This window comes from Thalia democratica, chromosome 2 (genome assembly GCF_965202585.1).
Source record: "Thalia democratica chromosome 2, ktThaDemo2.hap1.1, whole genome shotgun sequence".
NCBI classification, from domain to species: Eukaryota; Metazoa; Chordata; class Thaliacea; order Salpida; family Salpidae; genus Thalia; species Thalia democratica.
The window spans coordinates 36,880,452-36,892,489 of record NC_139166.1 but is presented as its reverse complement, the minus strand read 5'-3'; the positions used below and the strand labels follow the sequence as shown (position 1 = coordinate 36,892,489).

At 24.3% G+C, this 12,038-nt stretch overlaps 1 protein-coding gene across 4 annotated transcripts in view; it reads right to left on the bottom strand.

Annotated features, from left to right (window-relative positions):
• LOC145849636 (cilia- and flagella-associated protein 43-like) overlaps positions 1 to 6,706 on the bottom strand; it is an 86,514-nt gene extending 79,808 nt beyond the window's left edge. For 3 of the 4 annotated variants that reach the window (XM_082954629.1, XM_082954630.1, XM_082954633.1), the window contains exons 1-2: positions 6,652 to 6,706; positions 5,656 to 5,912 (exon numbers count right to left, since the gene is read on the bottom strand). In XM_082954629.1, the coding sequence (XP_082810755.1) occupies positions 5,656 to 5,912; positions 6,652 to 6,680 (286 nt within the window). In that variant the 5' untranslated portion in view covers positions 6,681 to 6,706. Of the gene's footprint in view, positions 1 to 2,235; positions 2,304 to 5,655; positions 5,913 to 6,651 lie in introns of those variants that run through there. The other variant, XM_082954632.1, reaches the window with a different exon arrangement.
• Between the last annotated feature and the right edge of the window lie 5,332 nt (positions 6,707 to 12,038).

Below are 12,038 nucleotides of genomic sequence, written 5' to 3'. Positions count from 1 at the left end.
GTGGCAATAGCAACCGAATATAGTAAACTATAGCTAAACAAAAGACCTAATAATTCAAACAACTTTGAAACACAACCGATGGTTTTTCTTTAAAAAAAATCTTTGCGCATAATTTTTTAAATGAATATATACTTCAAGTATAATTATGTAAATAATACCCTAAGGTAATACATACTTACTTTTATATATTTATTTTTATACATGTTATCTTCCATTCTAAAGTCTGTTTGCGTGTCTATTATTCGACTACATAATGTTTTCATAGTTTTTCAACTATAATTGAGAGCCTGTATTCAAATCACAAATAAGCCATGATTTTTTAGAATATTAAAGGCATAAGGTGGTTAAGCACTTTTTACATGTTGATCTTACATTAAAGATCTTTAACATAGGTAACAGTTGATTTTTACCATTTCTTTTAATAAAAATTAGTTTTTGAGATTTAAGGGGACAAAGTCCGAGATTTCAATAGGATCCTTATAGAAGGATGACGTTAAAAAGACAAAAAATCTACAAACTTTGAATAAAATTAACAGAAATCTATATTCTCCTTCAGTTTTTAAGCAATAATTCCTCAAATTTTCTAAGTTTAATCTTTACTTAATAATTAAGGGCATAAAGGGGTCCAACATTTTTTTTAGAAAATTTAACATTAGACCTTATATAAAAGCTCTAATTGTATACTGTAAGATACTTTTCAAAGAATAAAAATATATTTATTAACTTTTGAGATATCATCAGTTGTGTAAAAAGTTTCCAATACAAAAATATGGTGAAAAAAAAATTATAGCCAATTTTCTTGGAGTTTTTTTTCAATTTGATAGAAATCTATCTTCTCCTTCATTTTTTGGTCAATTAATCTTAAATTTTCAGGAAACATTGCTTGCATTAAAATAAAAAATCCTAATAAAATAATTTGTAAAAATTTAAATTTAACAATTCTATGATCATAATTAAAAAAATTATCTTTTTGTTTTGTTTTAATACTTATAATCAAAATTTAAAAAAGTCTTAAAAAGAAATGTTAATTATTTACTTAAGATTAAACTTTAAAAGTTTCAAAAAGATTGCTAAAAAACTGTAGGAGGAGATAATATTTTATTAAAATAGTCTTTTTTGCCTTTTTACTTTGGTTCTTCCATAAGTAACCTATTGAGATTTCCTACTGTACACTCATATCTCCAAAAGCAATTTGAAATTTTACAAAATGGTAAAAAGCAACTGTTAGCTAAGTAAAATATCTTTAAAATAAGATCAACAGGTAAAAAAGTGCCTTACCCCCCCCCCCCAAAATGCCCTTAACAATTCTACTGTAATATTTTTTTAAGTTTTGAATAAAAAACATATTGATTTATTTTTTGGTCTGAAAATTTATTTTTTACTTTATTATTTAAATTGCTACAATAGAGTTTTTTTTTATATTGCAAAGAATATTTCTTGAAAATTTGAGATCAATTAATTAAAGAAAATAGATTTTTAGTAAATTTTCAAAAATTCAAAGAAAATCAGCCTTAAAAATGTTTGATTTCATACGGTTGTACGATTTTTTTTACAAAGCTGGTTATAACTCAGTAGTTATTATTATTATATTGTTTATTATTCAATGTTGGACTCAGGCATCAAAACCTAAGCCACTTAAACAGGACACACAATAAAAAAAAACAAAATAAAGTACATTTATATTCAACAAAAATTTAACATAAGCAAAATATTAAGCAAAGTTAAAATTATAAAAAACTAATTAATAAGTTTAAACTTATTTGTTTGATATAAAGCGCGATAAATTAGTACATACAAACGCGTTTGTACAAAATTAATGAAAGTAAATTGATAGTCTGTTAGGGGGGAGGCGTGGGGAAATAAAACTAACTAATATTACAAATATAAAAATTAATAAATCAGCAGTTTCTTTAGAGGAGATAAATATCATAAAAAAATTTTTTATTTATTTTTCTCTAAAGTTTTTGTGGAATTAAACCTTTTTAGTTTTAAGCGAAAATGTTCCACCCTCTCATACGATACCACATCCTGTGGTACTTGTTCCACATAGTCTTTGTCTGTGAAAGGATGAACCTTGCCACTGATTGTTGTTAAAATTATGTAAACATTTTATTTTTTTATTACTTCCTTTTAACTGATATTTATTATGGGAAAAATTAACTGAAAAATTGACTGAAAAAAAACTTGATAAATTGCCATTAATATTTTTTAAAAGTGTAAATATATCAAACTCACATCGTCTATATTCTAGAGATTTCATTCCAAAATTAACCAATTTATCATTATATGATGTATTGGATATGTTACAACAAGTACATACAAAACGGGTAAAATTTGTTTCACAGACTCAATTTTGATAATGCCTTTTTTTAAATAGGGTGACCAAATTTGGGTATTGTATTTAAGGTTAGGACAAACGTATATTTTAAATAGTTTTGTCAGAATAGTAGCTGAATTAGTTTTAAAACTTTTTGACATTTGATAGGATGAAACTTGTGCAACAGTATATAAATAGTTTACGTTTTAATTCCATTTTAATTTTTCAGAGATATATATTCCTAAATCTTTAAAAACTTAAACTTTTGGTATCTTAGTGTAATTGATTAATAAGTCAATTGGGTCAAACTGTTTATTTTTCTCAATTGTTATAATTTTACATTTGTTAGGATTTAAATCGAGTTTTCTTGTTATTAGCCATTTGTAGATATTATCTAGAGTAGATTGTAAAAAGATATTTGACTCACTAAAAATTTTTGTATCATCTGCAAATAAACTCATATCACTTTTAATATCAATGTTTGAATTAATATCTTTAATGTAAATTTAAAAAAGGAGAAGACCAATTACACTACCTTTACTCCACTTTAAAAAATAAGTTTGCTATCTATATGAAAGCTTTAAGTACAAACTACAAGCCAGTTTTTATAGGATTCAAAAATACCATTTAACTTTTGAGATATCTTATATTTTTTATAAAAAGTTTTCAATACAAACTTATGGACCGCAAATTTTTTGGGATCAATTTTCTTGATATTTAAAAAATCATTTAAAATGTATCTCCTCCTTCATTTTTCAAGCAATCTTCTTTAAATTTTCAGGAAATTTTCCTTACATTATAAGAAAAAAACCCTACTTATAAATTTTAATAATTTGAAAAAATAAAAATTTTATGACAATAATTTAAAAAAGTCCTTTTTTTGAAAAAATTTTTTTTTTTTAAAGTCCTTTTTTTTTTTATTTTTTTTTTTTTTTACTTAAAATTTTTTTAAGTCTTAAGTAACGTTTTTTTTTCTATTGTATAAAGATTAGACTGTAAAAAAATTGAAGAAGATTGCTTGAAAAATGTAGGAGGAGATATATTTTAAATAAAATAGTCTTTTTTTGCATTTATAGTTTTCTTTACCCTTGGCCATAAGGAACCTATTATGCGGCCCGACTTTTACCGGTCATACCTCAAAAATTAATATGCTTAGTAAACTTAAAGCTTAGTAAGAACTCTATTAAACAAGATCAATTTGTAAAAAATATAGCTTACCCTCCCCCACCCCCTATGGCCTTAATAACCACTCTTTGTGATCTCCCAAATAAAAATTATTAAACATTTTTCTAAGGATTCATGTAGTCCATACTGACTTAATATTTTTAATAATTGTTTGTGTGATACTGAATCAAAAGCTTTTTTGATATTAGAGTAAACAACTTCAAAATATATTTGTTTTTGAGAAAAGGAACTATCCAAGAATGTAAGCATGTTATATATATGCAATATATAGCTGAGTGTTTGACGAGCAGTTAAAAACAAAACCAAATTTTTTATCAGTTAGTAAATTGAAATCAAAAAGGTGATTTAGATTTTTTATAGATATAATGTGTGCAAAATACTGAGAAAAGTCACAAGTTTAAAGACATTAACCTATAGTTTAAAGCCTTGTGTTTGTTACCTGGAATGACAATAACATTTTCCATTGTTTTGGTACTTCAGCTAATTCTATAGAGCAATTGAAAATTAATGAAAGTGAAAAAATTATTGATGGAATTCATACTTAATAAAATAGGGCGGAAATTTAAATTAACTTAAATTTTTCTAAATTTTTCTGTTCTATAATAAGTATCTTATAGTATAAACTCTAACCTTTCAAATAAGACAAGCGTTAAATTGGCTTGAATGGCTTATTTTGTAATTATAATTTTCTAACCAAACTTTAAAGCCAATTATTTTCAATTTCTTTACTGCTAACTTGAAACTTTTTTTTTATTCTAAAGAACTTTCTTTTGCTTAGATTTTCACAATAATTTTTATCAAACTGGGGTTTTACTTTTTTAGTGGGGCTCCTTTAAAAATTTAATGTTTTTTTGCGTTTTTTCACTTTGCAACGTTTTTCTCCAAAAATATTTTTTTATTTAACTTTTTTTTAATATTAACATACTTATTTAATTGAGTTCTATGATGTTATAATCATTTTTTTCAATTTTCATTTCTTTAACATATGCTTAAATAAAATTTTTAGAAAATTTCCAAATTTGCACGGTTTTGGTTTTATTTTTACATGGTTTTATAGCAAAAGTAAACTGTTTTTTAATAAGTTTTATTTTTAATAGACTTACGTAATTAAGTTTTATAACCTTATTATATTTTTTTCAACTTACGACTATTTTTCAAACATATGACCCATTTTAGTTTTACGTAAATTCTTAGTATTTGATCAAGAAATTCCTCAAACTACGTAAACAAAAAATTTAGGTAAAACTTGTATGAGTCATATATTTGAAAAATGACAATAAGTTGGGAAACAATATAATAACGTTATAAAACTTAATTATATAAGTCTGTTAAAAATAAAATTTATTAAAAAAATAATTAGTTTTGCTACAAAACCATGTAAAAAAAAACCAAAACCGTGCAAATTTGGAAATTTTTTGAAAAATTTATTTAAGCATATGTTATAAAAAAAAACTGGAAAAAAAATAATAACGTCTTAAAACTCAATTAAGTAAGTATGTTAATAATAAAAAAATTTGGAATAAAAAATTATTTTCGAAGAAAAACGTTGCAACGTAAAAAAATTAAAAAAAATATTAAATTTTTAAAGGGGCTCCACTACTAAAGTAAAACCCCAGTTCGATAAAAATTATTGTGAAAAGCTAAGCAAAAGAACGTTCTTTAGAATAAAAAAAAAAGTTCCAACTTAGCATTAAAGAAATTTGAAATAATTGGTTTTAAAGTTTGGTTTAAAAAAATAATAAAAAAAATCCATTCAAGCCAAGTTAATGCTTGTTCAAATAAGAGTCAATACTAACTTTTGTAAAAAAAATGTTAGATCTCCTATGCCCCTTAAATATTATCTGATTTTGAATTTTTTAATGGTTTGTAATTTAACTTCTAATGACAATAAATATTAAAGCAACATAATTAGAGCAAAATTATTTTTCAATAACGTTTTTCAGGAAAAAGATATAGTAGAAGAACACCTTCAATTTTTTTAATTTCTGCTTAAGATTTAAAAAACATCAAAATAAATAAATAAAAGATAAACTTGATAACTTTTCTAGAAAAACAAACAATATTCCAAAACATTTTAATTTACAACATTATGCAGAAGCTTTATATGTATTAGCATAAGTAGTTTTTTATTCAACTTTAAATTTAACACTGACTTTCTATTTCAGCTATCTTCTTAGTTTCTTGAATTGAGGTAAAAAGGTAAATTTTAGGGTTTATACCAGACTCTGAAAATGCAAACATTTCGCTGTGATAAGTAGCACTGAAAATATCAACAGAAGAACTAGGTGAATCAAAAAACATTCTTTGGTTGTCTTTTAGGTCATGAAACTGTAACTTGTTTCCAGCTTTATAGCACACGCAACTTGGTGTAATCATTTTGACCTCTGCACCAGAAAACCCTTGAACCCAACTGCAAAGTTAAAGGTTGTTTATACTTTTACAAAGTTAGTTGTATACGAAAATTTCTAATATAAAGGAACTAAATACAACATACTTACTTTTTTTGAGGTTTTATAACAACTATAATTTTGGAATAATGGTAATTTCACTATATCTTATATTCAAACAAAGTATTCAAAAATGTATGAGTATTAAGAAATATTGTCAAAAATGCTGTAGAGCTTCAAAACTAATTTTTAAGTAAGATATACCAAATAATGTAATTAAAAGCTATTATTATTAATAAAAGCAATTTGAATGATTTATAAGGGCATTTAAATTTTACTTTTATAAAAACATATTTAAAACACATCTTTAACAAAATTTTATAACATTTATTTACACATTTAAAATAACTAAATCAACTAAATCATATTTAAAATAAGGAAAACCACTGGCCTGATTTTTGAAATATTTAACTATACAAAGTTTTTCTTTCAATAATAAAATTGTCTGAGTAATCCTGAGTTTTTTTTTAAATTCAAACTAGTCTGAGTTATTCTGAGACTATTAAAAATTTTTAATTGTCTTAAGTTATCCTGAGTATCTTTAGTGTGTGGCAACCATGATGTTGTAATAAACGACAAAAGCTTTATATAGCACTGTTGGGTGTATTTATTTTATTTATTCCAAATAAATATACAACAGTCAAATGTAAAGTTCAATGATATACTACAAGAACAAGCTCAAAAATTAAAAAAAAAACAAACCTTGATTGAAGCAGACCAAAACTTTTCATATTAAAATTAGAGTTTGAGTTTAGTATCAAAACTACCTTTAAAATAAAATAATTAAAAAAATAATTTAAGATATCAGTTGAAATTAATCATTATTGTAAGTAAAAAACAGTTGACTTAGAAGCTAAAACTTGTTGAATGTTTTTTAAAACATTGCTAATTTAAAACTTTTTAATTTAAAAACAACCTTTGTTTTTAACCTCAGATTACATGTAATAGCTTAAATCAGTGGTTCTCTTAGCATGCATCTGTGCAAAGTATTGTGCAAAAAAAATTCTTTACTGTGCACAGAAAGGACAACAACATTAAAAATATTTTTAAATCAATATTTATTTTGTTGTATTTTATTTTTTTTAATCCAGCTGAATTAGATTTCAAAGTAGACCCAATTTCAGATAAATTTATATAAAAAATTGACGGTAAATGTCTTCTATAGAAATAAAAGTTTTATATTTTTAAAAATAGTCAAACTAATAACAAAAAGTTCCCAGAAAAAACTGCAGCAAACATTAACAATCATAAATAAACAAATCAATTATTTTACTTTTTTTTTGGGCGTATATTGTCAGTTTAAATAATTATTAATTCTAGTTGAAATAGAAATAAAAAAACTTTTTATGAAATTTTGAACTTGCACTTTATTGGAATATGTTTTGCATAATTAGATGAACTAAATTGTTTTGATTAATTGATTCATAGTAACTTAGCATCTTCTTTTTATGACAAACAAATACTTATTTGTCTTCTGTACAGTTTTAAATTTTAATGTTATTTTTATTTCTAAATCAATTAGTTTTTGTATTCTTCTTACATTATTCTATGTCAAGGTTTGACAATTTCTTTAGTTGGTGGGCTAGATGTGACAGCTTTTTGTACATAACAAGCCGGATTTGATTTATAAATACTTTTGAAGACCTCTTTACTTTTGTAAAATTTTAATAAAAATGAGTTTTTTATTTATCTATGCACCAGATTAGAGTTATGTAACTATGAAATAAATTTAATGTCTAACAAACATTAAAAATTTATTTTTTTTTACCTTTAAATTCTTTTTTTTTTTTTTGAAATTGTTACATTAGGATTTTTCTTACAAAGCATGAATTATTTACTGAAAATTTGAGGTTCAATAACCAAAACATGAAGAAGGTTGATTTTCCTAGTTCCAAAAATATTGACAATGAGAAATGTTTTTTTTCTATATGTTAGCAGGGCTTTGTATAAAAAAATTGCTCTCAGTTGTCATGATTTTTTTTTTGAAATCTTTAAAATATCTTGATACTGGCACAAACTACTTATATCTAATGTTTATTTTTCTTCTTAAAAATTAAAAGGAAGGTTGTATGTGTATGTTTTGGCATTAGATGTTCACTAAACTTATAAAAATACTGTTAAAATCAATTGAGATTAAAAAATATAATTTGCAAATAAGTTTATGTAACCATGTTACTTAACTTTATATACATTAGAAGAACTTTTAATTGACTAAATTTATTTTACCACATAAAGTATTCACTTGCATGCATATTAAGGTGGTTATAAATATGACAACCTTTAAGTTTTTAGCTGAAATGTTTTTACATTTAGCATTTATCAAATACACATTGTGCACAGTTTAAGATGATTTAATGAAAGTTTTATTAGGGCAATTCTTGATTTTATGTAATTTTTATGACTTTTTGTAAGTTTTCTGAATTTCCTTTTTTTTATCAAGAATTGGCTCTATAAAACTCTCTTTAAAACTTCTTAAAATATGCACAATATGTGTTTGTGATAATTACCACATGTAAAAAAAAATCCAGCTATAACCTACAAGGTCAATTTATTTAGGTTCCATACTGCTTGCATTGGGCTGGATTTTAGAAAATCAAATTTTGTTAAGGTAGAAATGTTTTCAAATCATCTAAAATTTTGAACTGAGTGCTTTTGTGGTATTTGCAAAGTGTAAAAAAAAAATCTAGCTGAAAACTCAAAGGTTGCCATATATATAAGCACCCTAATGCACATTTATCAAGTTTAATGTATGCATTCCTTAACAATACTCATTTTTTAGTTTCTTTTTACTGGAAAAAATGTATTTATAAGCTATGAAAAACTACTTCATCTATGAATTAAGGATGTACAAAACAATATAATTTTACTAAATTACATAAATAACTAAAATTGTAAAGTACATTAAAAAAATTTAATGCATGATTAAACTATTATATCTATAAACTGTTTTTGTTTAATATAAACTCAAATCATTGTAAATATTAATTTAGGTAATAAAAACTAAAATGTTATTTCTATAAACAGTGAAGAACTAGCAACAAGGCAAAAAAAAAGTTTAAATAAGCGTTTTAAAGTCAACTAAAATAATTGTCTTGAACAAAATTGGTTATATAAAATAACAAAATATTGAAACTGAATCAAGTTAATCACATAATAGATCTAGAAAAAATCTGTCCTGAGATCTTTAAAAAAAATTTAAACAGTCTTGAGTTTTTCTGAATTTTAAAAATATTCTAAATATCCTGAGATTTTCTGAGTCATCCTTTGATTTTTAAGAACTTAAAAATATCCTGTGTTATCCTGTGTGTGTGTGGCAACCCTGTGTTTTTATTGGTAAAAAAAAATCACAACTAGCTATATCTAAAAAATTAATTAATTAATTTTCATTCAGTGAAAAGAATATTATAGTAAACAGTTATAGCTTTTGTATAAGATCTAATGCTAACTTTTGTAAAAAAAAATTGGACTTTCCTCTATGGCCTTAATCATTATTAAATACAAGGACTCTACTAGAGTTTCATTTTTTGTAAACATTGTATTATCTAGAGAAATAAAATAATTGAGGGAAATGAATTTTCTTAGATTTACTGAAAAATTTTGATATCACAAAAAAATGAATTTCCCTGGTAAATTATGTTTTTATTATTATGTCCTCCTAAAACTTTTGGTAATTACCTAGCATGATGTCGCACCAATATTGAGCTAAAATTCATTATACTCAAATTCTATTTTAGTAGTAATTTTTGGCTAAAAATTTGCATTTAATGAATAAATAAATTGAATTAAACTTATTTATTATTAACAAAAAAAACTTAAATACTTAATCGCTTTTTTTAACAATATAAAACAAACAAATCAGTACAATACTTTATATCAATTACACAGTTGTAAAATAAAAACAAATAAATATTTCAATTTTAATAGTTTAAAATAAATAAATTTAACTCTGTTTATGAATTTATATAGCTTGTTCATAAAATTAACAAACTTTAAGAGTTTTACAATTTAAGGCAATCATTGCTTCTATAATAAAATTTGTTGTAAGCAAAATTGTTTGGAAGACATTTTCATTACAAAAGTAGACTCTTAGTTGTACATGTTGCTAAGAAACATTTTTATAGTTGAGGGGAAAACCACAAACTACATTATGTGTAATTAATGAAATGTCCCATCGACTTTACAATAAATCGATAAAAATTTATAAAAACATACTTAAAAATAAAGATTAAGAATACATTTTTATTTTTATTGCCTCTTTTATTACTATTTTAAGAAAAACAAATCATTTTGAACATAGTTTCTTCGTTTTAAAACCAACAATTCTGATTAAAGTTTGTCACTAAAACATAGTGTTATTTTATCTTTATTCAGTTCTTAATATTTTAAACCTGTAAGACATTTAAATTGATTTTTAAAATATAAATCTATACACTTATAGTTTACGTTTTGTTTAAATCAGTTTTTTTTTTTTTTTTCTTAACTTTTAACATAACTTTTTAGGTATGTTTGATAAAAATGTCAAACGTGTCTTTTTTAACCTTAAGTCATATAAGTTTAAAAAGAAAATCTATTTATAAAAAAGTCATTCTGAAAGTTTAAAAAGTTTATTTATTCATTTTGTTAAGCTCTCCATAATTAAAACTTCTATAAACTGAAAAAAGTATAGAATGAATTTTAGTTAAGTACAAAAAAAATCTGAAGTTTTAGTTAAAAGTAAATAGTGTGTGACGTGTGTATAAGTTTAAGTTTTGAATTAAGTAAAATTTTATTGATATAAAATAGAGTTTCCCAAATTGGGCGATATCGCCCCCCTGGGGCGATTTTAGTAAGTTAGGGGGACGAATTTTAGTAAAGGGGCGAAAGGGGGGGGGGGCGATAACTAGTAAGGGGGCGAATGGGGGGGAAGCGATTTTATAGTTTTGGGCAGTCATAAAATTTTTACTTTCTATTTGTTATTTTACTAATTTGAGCTTGCAATTGAATATTTGACCCTATGGTAAAACTTAAACAAAAAAGTTTATTTTGTTTACGTAAAATATTGATTTAATTCTGAACGTTTAGATAAAAATGCAGATTTTTTCAGAAAACATTGAGAAGAAAAAACAAAACAGTGTAAAATCACAAACATGTTCGAGAAATCTACAAAAAAGTATTAAAGATGGACAATTAGCTTCTTATTATCTATCTCTCATAATTCCTCGCACCATTGGGTAAAAAACGTTTATTCCTGTCTTAAAAACAGTTCTGAAAAAAGTCATTCATTTTAAAAACACCAGTAATGTTTTACGTTCTATTCTTTTAAGCAACAACACTGTTTAAAGACGTATAGATGAAATGTCATAATGTGTTGAAAAAATTTAGTTCAAATGATGTGCAATATTTTTTTTCAATGCAGGTTGACGAGTTCACGTTGCCGGAAAATAAATGTCTTTTCTTGTTTGCGTGCGTTTAATAGTTGATGATACAACATACAAAGAACTAGCGTTTTCCCAGCTAACTGAAACGCATAACACAGGAAGGTTTGTGTTTAGAAAGTTAAAAAATATTTTTAAATAATTAAGATACCTTCAAAACATCTTATAGAAATTGCAACAGATGGTTCTCTGTCTATGATAGGAAAGTATCGTGAATTAATCACATATTACAAAGAGTTAAACCATGGTAAATTTACTATTCATTACGATATACATCGCCAACATTTAGTTGCAAAAAATTTGAGCGTCCGTTTAAATGATTCATTAAACTTTATGATAAAAGCTGTCAAAAAAATGAAAAGGCATGCTTTACAAAGTCGTCTATTTAAACAGCTGTGCAATGACAATGATGAGGTTTTTGATAAGTTGATAATGTATACAGAAGTGAAATGGTTGTCAAAAGGAAACTGTTTAGAAAGTTTTTGGCTGTTTTTAATTCAGTTATTGATTTTTTTTCTGAAAAGGATAAGGTATTGGCCGACAATCTTGTTAAAAGAAAAATAGACATTGTTTACATGTCAGACTTATATGCTAAGATCAACAATGTGAACAAAAATTTACAAGGTAAAATTTTAAACCTTGTAAAAGACAAAAGTAAAATAACCAGTTTCACAA